The sequence below is a fragment of the Meles meles genome, chromosome 4 (assembly GCF_922984935.1).
Source record: "Meles meles chromosome 4, mMelMel3.1 paternal haplotype, whole genome shotgun sequence".
Lineage (NCBI taxonomy): Eukaryota > Metazoa > Chordata > Mammalia > Carnivora > Mustelidae > Meles > Meles meles.
This window is the reverse complement of record NC_060069.1, coordinates 149,020,858-149,043,928: the sequence shown is the minus strand read 5'-3', so window position 1 is coordinate 149,043,928 and position 23,071 is coordinate 149,020,858. Positions and strand designations below refer to the sequence as shown.

At 37.7% G+C, this 23,071-nt stretch overlaps 1 protein-coding gene across 2 annotated transcripts; it reads right to left on the bottom strand.

Annotated features, from left to right (window-relative positions):
* Positions 1-242: 242 nt before the first annotated feature.
* Positions 243-15,382, bottom strand: N6AMT1 (N-6 adenine-specific DNA methyltransferase 1). 2 transcript variants are annotated; one of them, XM_046001493.1, is made up of 6 exons: positions 15,243-15,382; positions 13,082-13,168; positions 12,471-12,561; positions 7,580-7,663; positions 3,750-3,891; positions 243-2,708 (listed from the first exon to the last, which is right to left on the bottom strand). In XM_046001493.1, exons 1-6 carry the CDS (start codon positions 15,374-15,376, stop codon positions 2,602-2,604), a joined length of 645 nt encoding a protein of 214 aa, XP_045857449.1. In that variant the 5' UTR covers positions 15,377-15,382; the 3' UTR covers positions 243-2,601. The 2 variants fall into 2 exon arrangements, with proteins under 2 accessions (XP_045857449.1, XP_045857450.1); XM_046001494.1 differs by lacking the exon at positions 7,580-7,663.
* Between the last annotated feature and the right edge of the window lie 7,689 nt (positions 15,383-23,071).

The following is a 23,071-nucleotide window of genomic DNA, read 5'->3' as shown; positions in this document are numbered from 1 at the left end:
AGGCTGGGTGGCTTCAACAACATGAATTTATTTTCTCACCATTCTGGAGGCTGAAGTCCAAGTACAAAGCGTCACCAGGCTGGATTTCTTCTGCAGTCTCTCCTCTTGGCTTGTAGAGAGCTGCCTTCCCATAGCTGAAGGTGCATTTGACCCTCCTCTTCCCCCTCTCCACCTCATCCCCAAGGCCTCTCCCTCCTCCTCCCCTACTCATCCTTTATTTAGCACTTATGCCCTGTGAAGCCCTGTGCCAAGTGCTTTGTGAGGGTTCTCTCACTTACTGGTCTTAAGGCTCTCCCAGGTGAGTACTGTGAGGGGCTCCTTTTTATAGGTAAGGAAACCCGGCCAGAGAGGCTGGGTCATTTTTTGACGTCACACAGCCAATACGGGGTGCAGCTGGCATTTTAGCACTGGAGATGCATGAGTAGGCCCAGCACCTATCCACACGCCCACTGGCAGAAGGTCATGTAACATAAAGCAGATGTATACATCAAGGAAGGCTCCGATGCTAACTCCAAAATCACATCACAGAGGGAAGCAGGCCATGCAGAAACGCGTCTCGTGGTTTCCTTCTGTGTGCAGACATCCCTGATGTCTCCGTATGTTCTCATCTCTTCTTGTAAGGAGGTCAGTCAGACTGGATCAGGGCCCACCCTGATGACCTCCTTTAACCTTAATTACCTTCTTGAGGCTCATCTCCAAATACACTCACCTTCTGAGGTTCTGGGGGTTAGCACCTCAACATATGAGTTTGGGGGGGACACAATTTAGTCCATTAACAGCTACACATGTGAAGTTTGGGGGTCATTTATGTAGCATTTCTGTTTTTTTTTAATCTATGTTGATAGAAGTCTTCTATAGGAATTTTAAAGTGTTTCAAACATTATCTGAAAACACTCAGGACCCCATTCTCCAAAACTATAACTAAAAACCCACAATAAAGTTCTAAGTTTTTTAACGATTTTTTTTTAAATTGTAACATTTCAGATGACTATTTCTGGGAAGGGGTACATATTTACAGATACTAGATTCAAGTAAATAAGGATTTAGACATCTTGACTGCTGAAAGCAGTATAAGCAAATTGAAAGAAAGCATTTGGGAGTCAGATCTGTGGCTGCGTGCTGTCATACTGGCTTAACCCTTTAACTACTGTGCTTCTTTCAACAAGTTATCTGACCTTTCTGAACATCAAAGGAGAGTAATTCCACTCTTTTTGTGCATTGTCCTAAGCATTAAATAATAATGCAATTTAAAACAATAGTTCTAAAATGTGGCACATTACTTAAGGAACACTGGGAAGCACATTTTAAAAGATGCCATTTTTAGGTCTGTTCAGCAGAGGAGTCCATGGGTCTATGGTCAGGTTTAGGAATTTATAATTTTCAAAAGCTTCTCCAGTTGATTCTGTGGCCCAGTTATTATTATTTTGTTTTCTTCTTTTTTTAAGATTTTATTTATTTACTTGACAGAGAGAGAGAGACAGCAAGAGAAGGAACACAAGCAGGGGGAGTGGGAGAGGGAGAAGCAGGCTGCCCACCCAGCAGAAAGCTCGATATGGGGGATTTGGGGCTAGATCCCAGAACCCTGGGATCATGACCCGAGCCCAAGGCAGACACTCAACAACTGAGCCACCCAGGTGCTCCTAGCCCAGTTAAAAATAAATTCTAGATTCTGCTCACTCTGACCCTACACATATAGGCAAGAAGAAAACAGAAATATATGATAAAGGATAAAAGCCAGGAAAAATATGACCAGGGAGAAACATGGAGGCAAAAGGCATTCTAAATAATAGAAATAGAATGGAGACAATGAGCAACTGAAAGTAAAGTAAAAATAATTTTTAAATGAAAACATTTTACAAATAAACAAGTCATATGTTATCATTGTGCAAATGCTACCATAAAAGAGCAAAGTCCTCTGTTCCCTCCTGCCACGGATCATCCGAGGCATCCCTATGTTCACACACACACACACCCTCTCTGCTGGGTTTCAAATTACACACACATGTATACAACAGCATTAAACTGTTCCGTATTTTTTTTTTCACTTAATGGTATATTAGGGACACCTTCAGACCTGACTCACGTTTCGTGGCTGGATACAGCACTCATGTTCAGATTTTATATAAAACGCAAATAATAAATATCATACATGCATTTACTAGCACTTATGCAACTATTTCCACAGGAGTGGTTACCTACCTAGCTATGCTGTGTTCTTCCCACCATTTTCTTTCTTTCTTTTTTTTTTTTTTTAAGATTTTATTTATTTATTTGACACAGAGAGGTCGCAAGGACGCAGAGAGGCAAGCAGAGGAAGGGGGAAGCAGGCTCCCTGCTGAGCAGAGAGCCCAATGCGGGGCTTGGGATCATGATCTGAGCCAAAAGCAGAGGCTTAACCCACTGAGCCACCCAGGTGCCCCTCTTCTCACCTTTTTCTATATAACCCGACAATTTCACTTGTTAACCAAGAAATGACTTCAGTTTCAAATATGCCAAATACATTCAGCTTCTCCCTCTCTATATATTCATATATATATATTCAATATAATAAATATTATCAATATATACATATCCAGCATAATACACAGCACACACTGTAAGTCAGGACTTGGTGAACTTCAGGACTGAGAGGAGTTCTTGGCCTGCTTGCCTGGAAAGTGCAATAGTTCCTTGTAGACCTCTTGTTGTCATTGTTTCCAAAATTTCTTCTGGAATAAAAATTAATACAAAAGGTAAAATCACAATCATCTGGTGAAGAGTGTATGATCATTAAACAGTTCAGCGAGATTGTAAATGCAGATTATTTACAAATTCTACTCATCTGAGAAAATAATGTAGACCAAGTAAATTTCTATTGAGACTGACTTCGGTCAAATGGAAGCACCTGCATTTTCAAGGTATCAGGGAGAACTCTAATCAGACTGAACAGCCTTGCTCTGCAGTGGTGGCTACTCTGGATTCAAACATTAATTACATTTGTCGTTATAGCAAATAATTAGTTTAGTTGCTTCGCTCCCACTCTGGCCTTCCACACTTCCTCTGGGATGAAAAAAGCCAATGAAAGTAGGGCAAACTGTACAATGACACTAAACAGTACAAGTAAATGAAGTAGCTTATTTCAGGCATATTGAAAAAAGCAACACCTTCCCTTTTGTAAGTAAGTAATAGTAAAAAGACTGAATTAAAATGGAGTTACAAACAAAGGAACACTTAGTAATCATGATGTGATTTGAGGGGCTAAGGATGTAAGGTATAAGATGAAAATCAAACTTCTGTACTGAAAGAGAAGAAAGATTATGGTCAATTTAGTTAATGGAGTCATCTGAAAACCAAGATCTAAAAATCCTGAGCTATATCCGTAACAAAACTTTGCACGAACTGAAGAGTACACAGAAGAATTGTTAAGGGCATGAAGACTACGATATGGAGGGAGAAGACCACAATGTGGAGAGAAAATTCATAATATTCAGAGTGAGGTGTTAAAAAAGGATATCACAGATTTTGTGTTTGAATTATTAGTTTATTAATTAGGAGAAAAACTGTCCTCCTCCCTTAAAAAAATCGTACTTTCTAAAACCAGAAAAAACTACATCTTAAAAATCTCTCTCTTCTTTCAATATGAGTGTTATGTTTGTGTGAGCTGTTGTCAGTGATTCTATGTATAGTATCTCAGGTTACTTTAGTCTTTAACATTATTAACTTTTACTTTCAGCAAAGTAAGTGGTTAAAGATAAACTAGTCTGGATTACCTGGATTGTTTTCTTTGATGGTAACTAGATAGAATAATCCTCTTGGTGACAGAAGATCTGCAGCCACTGGGAAGAATCGGTCCATGACTTCCCGACCATTTCTGCCACCAGCCCAAGCCGCTTCTACTCCGTGACTTCCTACCTGTGACCATTTAGAAAAGACTGTTTTGTTTTGATTCAAGTTCCATTTAGAATCACACGCAGAATCTTTCTGACAAGTAACATTCACCAAACAAGTATACACTTTGTATTTTACTGCTGTCCAGGAGGCAGAAAAGTTGAATCTGAGCCCCACCATTTCCTAGCCCTGTGACCTTATGCAAGTTTGTCATTTTTGTGAATTAGTTTTCTCCCTTATCTGTAAAATCAGAAAAACAATAGTTTCAACTGTAAAAGTAGAAAAATGGTAACAAATTAATTTCTTCCATTGCTAGGAATAATGGAGGAAATATATTTGAAGTTTGAAAACACTGCTCTGCACATATCAAATGCTTAGTAATAGCTGTTACTATTTATGCAGTGTTTATATTGATAGACATAAGTGATTCTTATACTTAATACAGAACAATCAGGAAGAAACTAAAAGGGAGATCTTACATGATAAGAGACCTACTTTACAGGAAGTTGGTTTCAACATGTCCTGTTCAATCTGACTCTCTTCTAGATTAAAGTATGAATCATATAGACCTTTTCAAGAAACCCATTTAATACATAAAGGCTCACCAAAGCATTTCTTCATGTAACAATCTAATTATATTGTATATAGAAGCAAAACCCATGAAATTTCATAAGGTCTTAAAAATCTTTAGATTTTTATCATTGTATAATTGTTTTCAAAACTAAAGAATATTTTGAAGAAACCATTCAAAAACTATTTTAACCCTAACAATTATTTTCTTTCTATATCTTTCACTGGTTTTGTCCATAGTTTAAATTAATTGTATACAATCATGCTTACTGTTTTTATTCATTTAAATGATATACATTTCCTCATTAATGTAAATTTCTTTATACCTATAACTTTATACATATACTATTTTATAAATAAGGGAAATACATTCATATACCTGCTTTTAAAAAAATTGCACTTTCCCTTCTTACTGTTTTGCTTGTCTGCTCCTTCCCCATCTTAGACACACACACACACACAATTTTTTGTGTGTGTTTTTTGTCCATGTTTTATAAAGACAGGATTATATTCTGTATTTTTACCCCATTACCTTGCCTTTCTCACTCAACAATACCTTCAGATGAGCTCTTCATATGATCAGGTATGGTTCTGATTTACTCTTTTACTGGCGGTCTAAGATTTTATAATGCAAAAGCATCCTATCTCATGTAGCTATTGATGAGCACCTGATGCACTCATTTGCTAAAATTTTTTTGCATCTAAGTTTTTTAGAAGTTTCATTTATTTGTTTTAGAGAGAGTGTAACGGAGCAGAGGAGGGGCAGAGGGAGATAATATCCAAGCAGCCTCCTACTGAGTGCTGAGTCCCACGCGGGCTCGACTGCACCACCCATGACATCAGGACCTGAGTGGAAACCAAGAATTGGACACTTCAGCAACTGAGCCACCCAGGCACCCCTTTTTGTATCTAATGTAAATTATTCCCATATCCACCATAAACATCCCGATACAATTTTCCACAAATTATATTAGGAAACTTATCAGTTCCTCTGTTTTCTGTCAAGACTTTCCTCCTAGAGACTTCTCTTTCCTGGCATTCCTAGAATTACTTCTTTTCTGGGGCTCTTGTCTTCCTCTTTCTTGGTTTACCCTTGTATTTTGGCGGAGCCCATTCTATGGATGTTTCATCAGGTAAAATGGTCTGTGGACAGACACACTGCATGGTGATTAGCCTGTCTCTCGTTATTCTCGACTAAGACCCCTCTGTGCTAGACCCTGTTTATACGCCTCCCCAGGGATGCTCAGCCAGGTTTATCTGCTTGCATTAGAAATGTCCCTACGGGAAGATCTCCTGGCACCAGGCACATTCTTACAGACCACAGAGGGAGTGTTTCCATCTTTCCGGGGAGGAGTCATGTTTGGTGGTCTGCTGCTTGCCTGCTACCTGAGCCTTGCTGGGCCTGCTCTTGATCCTTCATGGCTCATGGGCACACACCAGAAGTACCTCAGCTCCTGTTCCTAGATATACCAGTAAGTACAGCCACAATTGTTTAGATGCACAAACTCCCATTATTTTTATATTATGTCTCCTGGATCTAAACTCTAAGTCTCTTATCTTTTGCCTTCATGATTTCCTTTTTTTAAACTTCATGTTCTGTGCGCTAAAATCTTTCATTTGGTTTCCAGAGCACCGATTAGGTCTTGGCAGAGACCAGATTCTCTTTTAATTCATTTCCTAATGCTTTATTTTGTAAAACATGTTTTTAAAGCTCAAGGAAATCTTCATTGTCCTACACTTTGATTCTGCTGTTCAGCTAACCGATCAGCTCATGGGAATTATGACACTCGCTCTCGCTGTTGGGACTGTGAAAGAGCAGAGGTCCTGCCTCCTCTCAATCATCTCCATGTTCCAGCAGCTCAGGAGAAGCAAGTACGTAGCTTAGTAGTGGAAATGTGGGAGAAAGGAAGCCTATTCGTGTCCCCATGTTCCCAGAATCTCCTCTTCATTCACTAGTCTTGCTGGAAGTTTGTAGACCTGATAGACCATGATTTACTTAACTGCATTTCCTCTGTTACATATATAGGTTCATATTCTTTGCCATCATAAATAAACATGCAATAAGCATATTTTTGTGAACATCAACTTTCATTCTACTGTTGAATGATTTTTTCTTTATCTTTCTTTCTTTTTTTTTTTTTTTAAATTTACTTATTTATTTGTCAGAGAGAAAGACAGCAAGAGAGAATGCACGAGCAGGGGGAGCAGGAGGCAGAGGGAGAAGCCACCGAGCAAGGAGTCCGACACAAGACTCCATCCCAGAGTCCAGGGATCACAACCCGAGCCAAAGGCAGAGGCTCAACCCACTGAGCCACCGAGGCATCCCTTGAATAATTTTCTTAAATTATATCTCAAGGAACTGAAATTATTGGACTGAAACATTTTTATCATTCTTGGGATTTATTCACACAGTCCCTTCCTAAAGAGCTGTATTAAGTTGCATTGGCTTCGATCTCTGTTAACCTTGTGACAATGACTTTCCTTCTCATAGGAGTTCCTAGTCAGAGGAGCAACAAGTTCTTAGTTGCTTAGCTGCCCTTAGTAGTAATAGCACCTACACACACTTTGCCATCTTGGCAGAGGACAATGTAATGTCTATCAGTCTTGCCATGATTCATTGATGAATAAAACAGGATCATGAAAAATTCAAGGAAAGCTGGCCTTAGTTCATTATTAAACTTTGTCTGCCTTGACCATTCTCTCTTTAAAATTCAGATATGATTTACCTCTTCATTACTGAGATTTTCCAAATCATATATTTCAAGATGTTTCTTTTCCCTACCTGAAATAAGAACCAGCGCCCCCACACTTGTCAAAGAAGGAAATTGTTGACTTTCAGAAAGAATTCCTATAATGAATTTAAGGATGATTAAAAATATTGTTTTGCAAATTTACCATTCATGATAAAGGGGACACACACACAAATTTAAACATATGGCTTCATTTTGATAGGAATTTTAAGGATGAATATGGGTCACTGTATTTCCATTACTTTGAGATTCCTTAACTATTGACAATTATGAGTAATATCAGACCAGTTTGTGTTAATCAGCAGCTGACTAATGTCATATAATGAGTTCATTTGATTTTATAAAGAAAATAGCTGAAAATATTAATAATTAAATCTTGTTACCCATCTTACCTCTTCAGGTGGAGTCACTACATAGGGGGGATTAAACACCAGAAGATCAACTTTTCCCTTCAATCTTGGTAATAAGCCTTTGACCTAAATGTTTCAATAGTCAGAATTTTAAACTGGACTCAGAATTAAAATAGATAAATACATAAATCTTTAAAAATACTTTCTTCCCATGTTTTTAGAGAAAAATGTATTAGAGGACTAAAATTGTAGACAGAGATAAATATTTTTATATTTTCTTTCAGATATAGGTTGTATGCATTTACCTAAAAAGAGGAAATTAAACTATTTACCAGAATGAACATAAAATGTACAAAAAGCCTCTGCTTTTCAACAGCTCATATGTTTATACTCTGGGTTCACTTCTGGAAGATTAAATAAGGAAGCAAGCTCTCCTATGTTCTATATACATATATAGATGCTTTAAACCTATTGCTTTAACTTAAACATTTATTTTCTGTAACCAAGAGAAATGTTTTATGAGATAATAAAAAACATCAGAAAATACATATGGATAAAAATAGATACACATATATATGTGCATATATATATATCTGCTTTCTACTTTACTCATAAAATAAAGATACAGAAATAAATGTATTGGCTGGGACAATGAGATAAAGAGAGGACTGAAAAATGTGGAAGAGACACTGAAAATCTCAGTTGTTTGGCATTTTGTAAACCTTTAAACCACTGGGTGCAATTTTCTGTGAACCCACAACAAAAATGTCTTTTTAAACAAAGTGCTTTCAGGGCACAATGCCATTTAAAGTATTCCTTTGGTTCCTCTGATGGCTGAATTATATACATACTCACAAAACCACGTCTAGTCATGCCACTCTGCACTGTCACAGGCACAGTAAAGTAAAAACACTGTATCTAAAGCCATTTCCTTCAATTACCACTTTGTACAGACTCTCGTCCATGCATTCTGAGGCGGTTTCTTTCTTTCTTTCTTTTTTTTTTTAAGATTTATTTATTTGAGAGAGAGAGACAGAGCGTGCGCACGTGCACACATGCCTGAACAGGGCAGAGGAAGAGGAAGCAGACTCCCCGCTGAGCACGGAGCCTGATGTGGAGCTCCATCCCACAAACCCTGAGATCATGACCTGAGTTGAAATCAAGAGTCGGTCACCTAGCAACTGCGCTTAACCAACTGCGCCAACGAGGCGCCCCCCTGAGGCTGTTTCTTGAGCTGGAATAGCTGAAGTACTTCAAGGCAGGGTCTGAAGAGTCAGGTATTTTATTAACATTCTTACAATTCTCCCATGTATGCACAGAGACCTACCATTATTCACTAAATATTTTTCTTTAAATGGACCTTTTTTTTTTGTTGTTAAATAAATTTGCTCTAAAGGGAAATCAGTATTACTTCCTGGAAATAGAAATGACTACAAGGATAAATGGGATATAAATTAAAAAAATGTCATGGTTATAATTACTGCTTCCAGTCTGAGAGTGACGCAGGCCTTCTGCCTCTTTGTTAAAGAGACATTTAGGGGGCGCCTGGTTGGCTCAGTCAGTTAAGCATCTGCCTTCAGCTCAGGTCATGATCCCAGAGTCCTGGGACTGAGTCCCACAGGGAGTCCCACATGGAGTCTCACATGGAACACCTCCAGTCCACCCCGACCTGCCCACTGGCGGGGGCGGGGGGGGGGGGGCTGCTCAGCAGGGAGCCTGCTTGTCCCTCTCCTTCTTCTGTCCTACTTGTGCTCTCTCTCACAGTCTGTCTTTCAAATAAATAATAAATACATAAATATGTAAATATGAGACTGACGTGCTGCCTACTGCGCTAATGAGGAACCTCATAAATATGTAAATAAATAAAATCTTTAAGAGAGAGGAAAAAAAAAGAGACATCTGCAAGTGTTTAAAAGGTGTTAAAACTGAGACCTTCTCCCAGATGTAATCAAAATGGGTGAAGGAGGATTAGAGAGGAAAGAGCTTTTACATCATGTGATTCAAAGTTATTTAACACTCAGTCATACCGTCTCAGTACTGGGCACATCACTGGGCTATTTACACACAGTGTGAAACACTGCCTTGCAACTTCCATTTTATCCTGGTTTCTAAAAGCATTTCTGCTTGTCGTCTTAATAGGCCTGTTAACTATAAAGTTCAAAGACAACACACGAATAGTATCTTTGAGGAGGTGTTACCTCTTCTTTCTCTATTCATTTAAAAAGTGAAAAGTAACATTTTTGAGGGAAGTGATTCAGGAATACCTTCGTCTGCAAGTAGGAAGATGACTAGTTATCTGCTGTTCCTTTTGGTAGTGATACTGCAGCATGAGGAAATACATTTGAAATAACCAATTTTCAATTACATAAAGGAATTAAGTTTCTCACATTGTAAAAAAAAAAAAAAATGTCCAGAAGGTAATTTTCCAGAAATGTTGAGAAGGGAAACTAAAAAAGAATTTGCTTTGTAATTGTTTATAATGGCTCTGAGGTGGGGGCACCTGGGCGGCTCAGTCATTAAGCCGCTGCCTTTGGCTCAGGTCATGATCCCAGGGTCCTGGGAATGAGCCCCGTGTCGGGCTCCCTGCTTAGCGGAGAGAGCCTGCTTCTCCTTCTCCCTCTGCCTGCTGCTCTGCCTACTTGTGTTCTCTATCTCTCTGTAAAGAAATAAATAAAATCTTAAAAAAAAAATGGTTCTGAGGTACTATATATTAATAATCATTGCAGTATGGATTTTAAATAAAGGAACAAACTGATATTAAAATACAGAAAATTATGTAGTTTAAAAAGGAAATGGATTTAAATGAGAAAGTCACTGTAGACTGGATATAAGGTCTAATCACACACACCCTCACCCATCCATATTCAGCTTTTGGGTGGTCTCAGAGCATTAGAACAGATCTAAAAATGGGGAAGTAAGCAAAAAAGCCTCTGACAAGAAGTTTTAAATTCAAATAGCAAATTGTACTTTATTTATACGAGAGGCTCTTATTTAGAGCCCCTGAACTCTTAGCTTAAATACAAGTTTAACTAAATCACTTGTTTGGTATTCTAGCAAACAGCACATGGAAAGAGAGAGTGGAAATGCCACCAACAGGTTAACAGTAAAATAAAACAACATAAAGCAAGTGAAAAGAGAGACGAAGAGGGGAGGAAATGAAAACTCAAAATCACTGCAGGCTCTAGCTACTCAGTGTAAGGCAGAAAGCCCTGAGTAATCCTCATCACAGCTAGCACAGAATAGTAACTAATGTTCATATTAATGACCCTGAATCAATCAAAGATAAAGTTATGTTTAGTTTATTTTAGGAATGTAAGGAAAGCCATATGATATATCTTTTTTCTAAAACTAAAAAATAAGCAAAATAAAAGTACTACTTTGTAAACAGGAAGTTTAGTTATCTAAAACAATGATTTTGATCACGGCTGTGATAATCTATGCCTAGTGTTCTGAATATTAAACAAACACAGGGTTTTGTAAGTGCATCATAATACCCATGCTAATGCCTCCTTCCTCCTTCTTTGTCAGCATTCAGGGTCACCATCACCTCGAACCACCGAAAGAGCTGACTGGCATGGACTACCACGAGTCATGTCTTGAAACAGTTGTGAGACTTCTAGACTTAGATTCAATGGTCTGGGCTTAAATTCTGTAATTATCACTCTATTAGTTACATGAGTTTAAAAAATGAACCTCACCTCAGTTTCTACCTCTGTTACAAAAAAAGATATTCTGAATTTCTTATTTATCTAAAGTTTTATTATTAAACCAAAAACATATATTTAACACTAATCATGGACACATTAAAGAAATAAGTTAAAATTTTAAAAGGCAAAACCTTCACAGTGATCCCATGTAAATCACCTGAGCACCTTTAATCTCGTTTTTAACAGCAGTAACAAGTTCTAATAGGTAAGAATTTCTAACATATTTGACTTAATTCCTTCTAAGCTGAAAAATCATTTCTGAGTTAAAAAAGCAGAAAAGCTAAATACTCTTAACACTAAGAATACAGGTCAAGAAGTACGGAAAGCATTTTTATTTCTTATCCCTATCTGGTACATGGTGTTATGATTTTTTGCTTACAAAAAAGCACTTATAACAACAACAAATGTCCAAAATTAACCAAGTCTTACTAATTAAAATATTAAAGGAAAACTGCAACTGGGAAATACATGTGTAACTTAAAATGACTGTGATTTTTTTTTTTAACCTGTCCAGGCCTCATTCCCCTCTTTCTTCTGATTTTATCTCCTTGATCTCTAATGGGTAAATTCTCTATCCTCTCATTCTCAATCCATTTAGCATGGGTAGGGCTTATCCCAGTGCAGCTGTTGGGTTGGGACTATGACTCAAGCCTAAGCCAGTCATCTGCATATTTCAATCCCCTTTGGCCATAGTGAGAGATTTTGAGACGGCATATGATCCAAGATGATCCAAGCAATACTCATTCTGGGGCTTGTTAGAGTAACTGAATAGAAAGAGTTTCTTTCCATGGAAGGGTAAGGGAGGTGTTTGCTGAAAAGTGAGGTATAGACATGCAAGTATATTCTTACCAAGAAGAAAAAAACTACCTAGAAACAGAGCGAACAGAGGAGTTCAGAGCTAAGAAAAAGATGCCTGTCATATCATTTGAGTTCCTGGAGCCAGCTGTGCCTGAAGCCAAGCACTTTACTTAAGCCAGTTTAAACTGGATTCTCGGTCACTCTGACCAAAAGATGACTGATCCTTCCAAGACAGTAGAAATTTCCTTTGAATTTTGGACAAGATGAATTACATCAGTTAAGAATTTACTTTGTAAATTATGGGGAATACTATTTGGTAGATTAAAAGTTAATTAATTTATCACTCAAGCTTCTTTGACCTAATCATCTTAACCTTAACTTATTTGAAAAGGAAATTAACTATAATTGAACAAGGATGAATAGCTCACCAAGTCTGTAATTACTGGCTGAATGTGGACTTTGTTACAGTGTGCTGTCTCCAGAGTGCAAGCTGCTGCTTCAGGGTTGATATCAGTGCACCTAGAAACAGAAAAGAAAGAAAACTGTATTTTACGACCATGAGGCAACCTATTACTGAAAAATTTTTAAATGTTCCACTGCTTTTTTACAAAGCAGATTTAGAAGAAAACGAAAATGCCTGAATAATGGTGAAGGAAAAAGAAATAAGATGTTATATTCATGAAAAAGATTGTTACATTGATATAATGTGCAAGAGTAGAAACTACAGACATGCATACACATCTCAAGGAATTAAACTATGAACCTAATGAATACTATGCCACCACTAAAAATTTCAAATTTAGAAATACCCGAAAATTATTTTGTTGCTTCTATAATTATGTAGTATGATGGAACAGTTTTGGACATGCAGTTAAAATGTTTAGGGAAGAATAATTTATAATCTGAGTCCTTACTATACTTAAGTAGACCCTTTCAGATATATACCATTCATTTACAAAAATAATTTCATTCAGGCAGTCATATCCCTAGTGAATTTCTTAGTGGAAGATGTGGATGAATTTGATATACTTATACTTACATGTACAAAGCTTGAGGACCTATCATAGAGGCTAGGAATGCAGATACCACTCCAGACCCTGATCCAACTTCAAGGCATATTTCCACTCTAAAAAAGCAAAATAAAATAAATGAGTATAGTAGGATAAAAATATACATCACAGAAAATGATGCTCAATCGACTTTTAATGTGTATTTCTCTAGCATCACTCATCTGCAAATATATGGAAATACAAAAGAAATTTATAAACACACTAATTTCTGACAACCACTTTGTGCTTATTTAATACTGTTTAACTCAGAATTGTTTGGGGTGTGTAATTAAAATCCATAAAATAGATGGCTTCCAATTAATTACTATAAAACTTTACATAAAACTATGGAATAAGGTTGAGGGTTGAAAATATTAATATGAAAAACATCAACCCTTCTCACAGGGGTTTAGTAGTTTAGTACTTCCCTACAATGACAGGGTTAATTATTATACTACTTACTTATGGGTTGAGGGTTGAAAATATTATTATGAAAAACATCAACCCTTCTCACAAGGGTTTAGTAGTTTAGTACTTCCCTAAAATTATAGGGTTAGTTATTATACTATTTATTTATGATGTTTTCTCTATCATTTAAAAGTACATACCATTCACAAATCCATTAGCTTATCCTAGGGGAAAAAAATTCCCCCTTTCCCTTAATAGATTTAGAGCAGGAAGGAAATTCGTTATTTGTACAGCTGTACACAGAACTGAGAAAATCTCACAGAATCTGATCTTAGAATATTAGTATAACTTTAAAATGCTTTTGAATAAATTCTTTATTACACTCTATTTTATCCTTCAATTAAATTGACTTCCCTGTCTATAATCTACATATGCATCAAAAGCATTAGTTTTCTCTATCACAGAAATGGGTTTAATGGGATTTAGGTCTTGCTGGCTACTAACGCCTCAGACAACTATCCAATAATAAACTCTAGCAGCTTCTAACTTTTGGAATCAACCCACATTATCTGACAAAACTTTATTATTCTGTGGGAAGGTCTGTTGAACCTTACTAGGAGGTTTTTATTTGAAAATAACTATCATGCTTTCATAAACAGAATCCCAAGAACAGAAATAATCTGACTTTATAACAAAATCAGCTCCTTTCACAGCACACTTTGCAATGCAATTTGTGCTTGTAAATCTTTCTGGGGTATCTTGAGACTAAAAGACAAATTACAAAAAGAAATATACCGTTCTACATTCCAGTAAATCCCAAAGTTCCATCGTTTACAATGAAAAGCTGGTTTAATAAGCGTTGGGGCATTTTATATGTGGAAAAATCTGACCAGGTTTAAGAGAGATAAACACAATACAGAAATACAGATCTATGAAGCCTGACTGCTGTTTCATCTTGAGATAACCAATTTCAAGTCTTGATCTTTAAATAAATCTAATTACTCAAATTCCTTTCATTAAAAAAATAACAATGCAAGTATTCATTCTTTTAATGTCATTTAAAATTTATGGGGGTGCACTTCAACAAGTCAACTTTATTATTTACAAAGTGCTAGGGAAAATTCTATAGGCTGCTAGCTCTGTAGCTATTTAAAATTTTAAGTTAAATGAAAAATTACGTCCTGCAGTTGCACTAGCCGCCTCTCAAGGGTTTGGTAGCCACACGTGACGAACTGGCTAGTGGTTCAAGGCAGAATATGCTGTTCACTGGGTTTCAAAATACTTATCCACGCCACGATCTCACAACCTCACTTCATTTTTGTGCCCTTCCCTTACTATAGGGTGCTTTTGTATACTGAGTAAATTAAATGCCAGGCAACTTTTAATATTGACGAAAAAATTCAATATTAATAAGCCACGTTTTCGGGATATTTGGTTTTTGAGCGTGTCATCACATCACTGCTCTCGGGGGCTTGCGGAAAAGATACACGCTGGCGTAACAAGGAGCTGTGGAGCTCCTGAGACCAAAGCAACATCCTGACAAAAGTAGAGAGATCCCTGGCCCGCTCATTACAGGAATCTAAAGGGAAATCGTCTGTAACGGCGTTCTGGTATCCGTGTTCGCCAAGTCTAGGGACACCGCCTCCTCTCGGGGCAGACAGCATCCTTTCCCTGGCTCTCCTTCGCCGCCGCCTCTCCAGGACGCCCGAGCCCTCTCCCGCGGGACCCTCGTCCTCCTCGCACCCTGTCAGCTCGGCCGCTGCTGCCTCGAGCGCGTCCAGCAGCAGGAACGTATCCTCCGCGGGCTCGTACACATTGGTGAAAGCGCCGCGGCCCACGTGCCCATGCAACGGTGTGGGGAAGCTCGGAGCCGCCATGTTCCTTCCCTCCGTCCCACGCGCAGGCGCCAAAATTCCGCGCGCGCAGGCCCAGCAGCGGAGGGCGGGGCAATGGGGGCGGAGCAGTGAGGGCGGGGCGCCGGGCGGAGAGACGAATCCGGTCTTGTTATTTCTAAATTTGTCGTCGGTGGATGTTCTTGGAATTTCTAAGTAAACAGTTATGTAATCTGCAACTGCTGACATTTGCTTTCTTATTTAGAATATTTAAATTTATTTTATTTTATAGGTTAGCTCTTGATGCGGGGCATCCTCGATTGTTTTTGACTAAGGGCAGTGTTTTTTCCTTTATATTCAAAAGTTTTCTTCTATTTCTTGTTTGCAGAGAATTGAAAAAATACATAATGGTTACTCAATTTTACTTTTTTAATATCAATTGAACTTTAAGATTTGAGCTTTAAGATTAAAATTTTTTCTCACTTATTTTTTTACTGTAGTATATTATAAAAATTACCTTCCTAATGTTGAATCACGAAGGCACTTTTTATAAGTCTCACTCAAGCAAGATGATTTTTCTTTTAATATCCTGCTGAATTTGGAATGCTAATAATCTAGCTCTGTTTTGATTATGCTGTCCTCACCGGATGAGTTAGGACATTGTTTCTGGAACATTTGGTAGAACTCACCCATGAAATTGGATGGATTTGTGGTTTTGTTGGTTTTTTTTTTTAGTGGATGATTCTCTGCTGTTTTGGGGCATCTTCTATAGATTGTTAGATTCTTCAGGCATTTGCACTCTTTTTGAGTCAATTTTTGCAATTTCCCAATAAAACATTTTTACATCTAGTTTTTAAAATCTGAGTAACAAAAAATACAGGTAAATACCTAGATACCATTTTTTAAAAACCTGAGTACCTATCACCCAGAATTGATAATTAATACTACTTTCTCATATTTCCTTAAAAGTATTTTATTTTTAAAATACATATTTACTATATATTACTATTTAATACGTGTGTTAAATGTAATGTTTATTATAGCAAATTAGCTCACATTATTATGGAGACTCGCAAACCCAAAGTCTGCAGAGCCAATTTCCTATCCTTAAAAGAGTTCTTAAATATAAGAACTAACATAATACAGATGAAGTGGATGTTTTTTCTGTATTCACCCTCAGTTCCATTTTGTAAACCTCTCTCCAACCTGACTTCTCTCATGAATTTAGCGTGTATCCCTCCAATCAACGTTTTTGTGTTTTTACATTCAGATATTCATGAGCAGTGAATGGCTAGTATGTTTTCAAATTTGTTTTGCTGGTAATAGGTTGGACAAACTGTTCTTCCCATTTCTTTTTCACTGAAAATTCTCACTCTGTGTTTTCATACATATAAAGTTAGTTTACTCCTTTTCATTCTTTTTCATTGCCAGATAGTATTATATGTAAATACAAAATATCCTATCTGGAACGGATAAATATCTATTGGTAAACATTTAATCCTCTCCAGATTTTCATTATTTTAAACAACACTGTGATTAACTTTCTCAAACAAGCTTTTTTCTGATCCTGTACAAAAGTTTCCTGGGATCCAAGCCAGAATGGATTAGCAGTGTTGTATACACATTTTCAGTTTTACTAAACATTTTCAAATTTCCAAATTTCTTTCCAAACTAATTGTGTTTAGTTGGTGGGAGACTTAATATTTGATTTATTATTATTAGACTTATCTTAAAAATTTATTTTAGGGGCGCCTGGGTGGCTCAGTGGATTAAGCCGCTGCCTTCGGCTCAGGTCATGATCTCAGGGTCCTGGGATCGAGCCCCGCATCAGGCTCTCTCTGCTCCGTGGGGAGCCTGCTTCCTCCTCTCTCTCTGCCTGCCTCTCTGCCTACTTGTGATCTCTCTCTGTCAAATAAATAAATAAAAAAAAAATCTTAAAAAAAATTTATTTTAAACTGAATTGGCCTGGTTATGATTGAGTTTAGGCATGTGTTCATATGTTCTTCATTTGAATTTCTTTGTGAACTGTCTGTTCATGTTTGCCTATTTTTTCCTTTTGAATTTTGTTTTAATTTCCATTAAAGTTGATACATGCATAATTTAATAGGCCAAATAATGCTACATGAGTTATTATGAAAAGCAGTCCAGTCTAGTACACCAAGATCTAATTTCTCATGTCTCATTCTCCAGAGATGACTATTTTCAACTTTTATCTGTTTCTTTGGCCATTTATCCATATCTCTATGTACCAAGCTTATAACAATATTACTTCATTTCTCAATTTGCACATTATCTATTGAGTTCATGTGATAGAAGGTAAAATTCACGTGATAGAAGGCAAGAATTTGATTCTCCTGCTGCCAATAAACAAATGTAATGGCCAGGCCTCCCTCTCTTTCTATTCCCAATATGGTTATATTGCAATTGATTGATTGATTGATTTTTACATTATTATATCTATAGAAATGGTACCTGGAACTGATTTCTGTATTATACCTGGTACTTCCTTACACAACTCTTTGCTTTGCCTTAAAGTTAATAATCATCTGTTGTATTACTTTTCTAGGTCTGCCGTAAGAAATTATTTCAAACTAGATGGCTTAAAACAACAGAATTTATTCTCTCTGTTCTGGAAGTCTGAAATCAAGGTGGCAGAAGGGCCATGGCTCCCTATGAAGGCTCTAGGGAAGAATCCTTCCTTGCCTCTTCTAGCCTTTGATGGTTGATGGCAATCTCTGGCCTTCCTTGCCTTACATCAGCAGCATAACTCCCATTTCTGCCCTGGGCTTCATGTGGACTTCTTTCCAGTGTATCTTTCCTTCCTCCAAACCTCTTTCCTTATAAGGACACCAATCATGGGATTCGGGGCTCACCTTAACCCAGTATGACCTCAATTTAACTTGATTACATTTGCAAAGACACTTTGCAAATAAAGACACATATGTATGTGTGTGTGTGTGTGTGTGTATATATATACATACACATATACGTATAAAAATATATATATATTCAGGATTTCTGCATATCATTTTGGAGAATGTGATTGAACCCACAACACCTAGTAATAACTGCTCTTTAATTTGCATAATTATCTATATATCACAGTTCAGCCTTGAAGTCTTCTCTAGTTGTTTACCCCCTGCCTGACTCTACCCCATCCCAGTATATATAAAGACATTGAGCATCCTGGTTATTTCTGTCTAATCTATTTAGGCACCAGTATATGTCTCTGGGACTCATCCCTGGGTTCTGTTTCTTCAGCTCTATCTTCAGGCTAGCCCTCGCTCTGATGCCAGGATGGCTATATCTTATAGCTTCACCCCATAAATTCAGTGGCAGAGTCTTTTTCAGTCACTTGCACTCAAGTCCTGTCATTCACTCCTTCTTACTGACCCCAAATGGGCCCTATGCTCATGCTTGAATTGAACCTGTGGTCAGGTATATGATGAATTGATTTCCTTACACCTGTCTTGGGGCCTGGAGGGAGGTCTCATCACCACCAGATAGCCAGAATGGTACCCCAAGAGCAAAAACATAGTGCTGATCTAGGTGCTGAGCAAAAACACAAAACACATTGAAACGTGTTGGTGATTACTTTACTCGGGTTTGCTATTGCCTTTTTGTTTTGTTTATAATATCTCTTATTCTGCAGATATTTAAAAATGATTAAATCTTTTTTTTTGTTTTTTTTTTTTGTTTGTTTCAGATTTATGTGTTGTGCTAAGAAAATACTCTAAGAAAAGTTTATTTTCTGGTTTCAAAGTATAGACTTCACTATATTAATTGGATCTACCTTATTAACTAGGTCATTGGATTTTTTTTTTTTAAGATTTTATTTATTCACTTGTCAGAGACACAAGCTGGGGCAGCTGCAGGCAGGGGGAGAAGCAGGCTCCCCACTGAGCAAGGACTCCATCCCAGGATCCTTGGATCATGACCTGAGCCAAACGCAGATGCTTAACTGACTGAGCCACCAAGGTGGCCCCATGCAAGTCAACATATATAATATATAATATATATTATATATATAAATTCTACTTTTCATCTTGTTGGTGGAATTTTTCAACATGATCAGTATCTTTCTTTCATCAATTCTGGGAAATCTATTTATACGTTCTTTGTTTTTTCCTTCCCTTCCATTCTCTGTTCTTGTCTGCTGGAATTCCAGTCATATAGATGGAGACGCACTCGATGTCTTCAGGTCGTTTTGTTTTTATTCTTTCTATCTGCCTTAGATTGGGCTACCTGGAAATGGATGCTGAGATGGAGATCTGCAGGTAGAAGGCTTATTGCTTAAGTTCTCTCGGAGACAGTATCTGGGAGGGAAAGATAAGGAGGGTAGGGTAAAAGGAGAAGTTGAACTGTGTTGCAGTTGTAAGAAAGGCCTCACCTGACTGTTCAGGGAGCTTTGGGGCTGGGATGACCCTTCAGATTGTCCTGAATCCAAGCAATCCAAATGCCTTTGGGGAAAGGACATAAACTTGGGCAAAGCTCTTTCCCAAGGGTATTTCCTGGAGAGAGACTTGGCTGTGAGCAAGTCTTCTAGCAGCCAGCAGGTGGCAGAACGTGCGGGTCCAGGGCAGGGATCTGGGTGAAGGACCACAGCACCTATTACACCATCTCTGTCATTCTGAGCACAATTTAGGCTTCCAGCGAGCATGAATATATTCTGCCTTTTGGCTTACCTATTAAGATTTTTATTTGGTAAGCATTTTCTTTTTTCTAATCTGAGGTTCTTAAAAACGGTATTTTGTTTCATGGATACAGTATCCATTCTCATCTCTCTGTGGTTTTCAGTGGTACTATTTTCAAAGTTTCCATTTGTTTGCTGCATAAATTCTCCCTTAGTGACATTCATTAGCTTGTATGTTACTCTTTCGTGGTGTTTGCTTACTTTAGACGTGTACTTTCTGCTTGCATGGCTATCTTTGTAGTTCAGGTTGGGTCAGCCTGCCTGTGAAGGTAGTATGTACACCAGAGTCAGCAACAGGGATTGTAGAAGAGGGGGTGTTTAGCTGCCATACAGGGCATCCCAGTAAGCTTCTCTTAGGGAAGTAGAGTCCCCCCCCCCCCCGCCCCCGAGCTTGGCCTCTGGCCCAACATTTACAACCAATGCTCCAGCATATCTGTGTTTTCTACTCCAGATGGAACGTGATGAAATCAGCCGTTCTGGTGGTTGCTCCATGATTCTTTCCAATAAATTGTGTCCACAGCCTCGACACTTATTCTTCTGGAATTGCCCTGGCTTTCCTTAAACAATTATAGGCTTTCTACTCTCTTTTCAGCATGGGTGGGATGGTATATCACCTCACTGAGTATCCTTTCCATCTTTCTTCTGGAAGGCCTTCTTGAAATACTTAGGCTGGAACCCTCAAAACTACATTTTTTAGACTCCTTTGAAGCTCTAGTTTTGGATGTGATCTAGGATCCACCGATCACTTACAACACGTGAGCTTTAGAAGGCACAAGTGGAACACTCTGAAACAGGGGCTGACTTCTCTTGTCTGTTACTTCGGCAGTCAAGCCAAGTTGTAGGGGAGCATGATTTTCTGCAACAATTGTGGCGGGGGTCTCAGTGTTAGGGCTCTAGCTTTGTAGGTGTTGAAAGGCAGGGCACGTCTTTATTTTGCTGCTGTGGGTGGTGGCATAGGTGGTCTGGGTCTGGAGCCAGCAAGAGCAGCCAATTCCTTCTGGCAGATTCAGAAGCTCAGTTCTATAATGTGGCTTTACGATGTGTTCCCGGAAGTCCAGCCCAGAGCTGATCTTCTTCAGCCCTCCCAACTGATCTGATACCCATTAGCTATCCTGTAATAAATCCCCTTTGGCTTACCCAAACTAGAGTGAATTTTGTATGCAGTAGAACCGTCACTGATACATGGGGATTCCAGGCATTTTCTGGTATATTACAGTACTGCTTTCTTATTTCAGAGGTGTTTTAGATTTGTTATTTTAGGGGTAGTGCTAGTGGTTTTGGTGGTATGGTAGTAGGATCAAATGCTTAGACATTTTGATTTCATCTTCCTAGTGAGAATTAATTTTCCTCAGAGACAACAGAGTTTAATAGCACATTGTAACAAGAGATATATTTAATCTTAAAAAGGCTTTGGTCCAAGTCTCTTGCAGTATAAAAGAAAATATCCTTGCGCTTTTTTTTTTTTTTTTTTGGAAAGTTATTTTAACAGGTTCGTGTCCCATCTAAACCTGGGTGCATTTTAACAGAAACCACAAGTTTCTGCTGGTGCTCTCTATGAATCCAAGACTGGCACCAATCTTGACTAGATTCCAATCTCCTCTTGATATAAGGAGACTCTTTGGGAGATTTCAGTTAATTCCACCATAGTTTAGTAGTCAGTGAGATAGCCCATAAACCTAACGTGGTCCATTTTCAGTGCATCTTTAAAAATGAATCTAAATTTTTACAACCAAAGAATTCTTTCCAAATGTTTTTTGTTTTCATAAAGCATCCATCCTTCAGGGTTGATCATTACACTTAAAATACTATGACGCAAGCTGGGAGAGAGTATTTGCAAAAGACAAATCTGATAAAGGATTGTTACCCAACACATATAAAGAACTCTTAAAACTCAAAAAGAAAAAAAAAAAGATTTAAATATTCAGCAAAGTTCCGAACTGACATCTCACCAAAGAAATAATGCAGATTGCAAATAAGCATATGAAAATACGCTCAACATTATATGTCATTAGGAAATCTCAAAACAATACGATACAACGGTTTACCTATCAGAATGGCCCAAATCCAGAACACTGACAACACCAAATGTTGGTGAGCATGTAGACAATAGGAACCTCATAGACTGCTTTGGAAATGCAAAGTGAAATAGCCATTTTGGAAGACAGTTTGGTGGTTTCTTACAAAATTAAATATATTCTTACCATACAACCCAATAATTATGCTCCGTGGTATTTACTTAAATGAGTTGAAAAGTTATATCCATGTAGAAACCTGTACAAAGATGTTTGTAGCAGCTTTATTCATAATTGCCAAAACTTGGAAGCAACCAAGATTATTTGGTCCTTCAGTAGGTGAATGGATAAATAAATCAGTGACACATCCAGACAATAGAAGATTTTCTTTTAAAGATTTTATTAATTTATTAGAGAGAGAGAGAGAGAGAGAAATGAGTGAGGGAAGGGGCAGAGGGAGAAGCAGACTCTCCACTGAGCAGGGAGCCCAATGTAGAGCTTGATCTCAGAACCCTGGGATTATGACCTGAGCCCAAGGCAGATGCTTTACCTAACTGAGCCACACAGGTGCCCCCAGATAATAGAATATTTTTGAGCCCTAAAAAGAAATGAACTATCAAGCCATGAAAAGATATGGAGGAAACTTACATATATATTATGAAGTGAAAGAAGCCAATCTGAAAAGGCTATGTATGTTATGATTCTAATTATATGACATTGTTGAAAATGCAAAACTATAGAGACAGAAAAAAGATCAGTAGCTGCCAGGGGTTAGTGAGGAGGAAGGGATGAATAGGTGAAGCACAGAAGATTTATAGGGCAGTGAAATTATCCCATGTAATACTGTTATGGTGGAGAATATGAAAAATATATATATATATATATTTTTTTTTTTACACAAAATCTTTAGAATGTACAACAACAAGTGTGAGCTTTAATGTAACCAATGGACTTCGGGTGATAATAATGTGTCACTGTAGGTTCACTGATAGTAACAAATGTATGTCTTTGGTGTGTGTGTAATGTTGATAGTGG

What these genes read in the sequence shown, in the direction of transcription:
- N6AMT1 (XM_046001493.1), bottom strand. Translation starts at nt 15,376, where the DNA reads ATGGCGGCTCCGAGCTTCCCCACACCGTTGCATGGGCACGTGGGCCGC. An exon ending in GGTCCTCAAGCTTTGTACAT is followed by an intron (nt 12,562 to 13,081) that starts GTAAGTATAAGT and finishes TTCTGTTTCTAG; the next exon opens with GTGCACTGATATCAACCCTG. An exon ending in AGCCAGTAATTACAGACTTG is followed by an intron (nt 7,664 to 12,470) that starts GTGAGCTATTCA and finishes TGAAACATTTAG; the next exon opens with GTCAAAGGCTTATTACCAAG.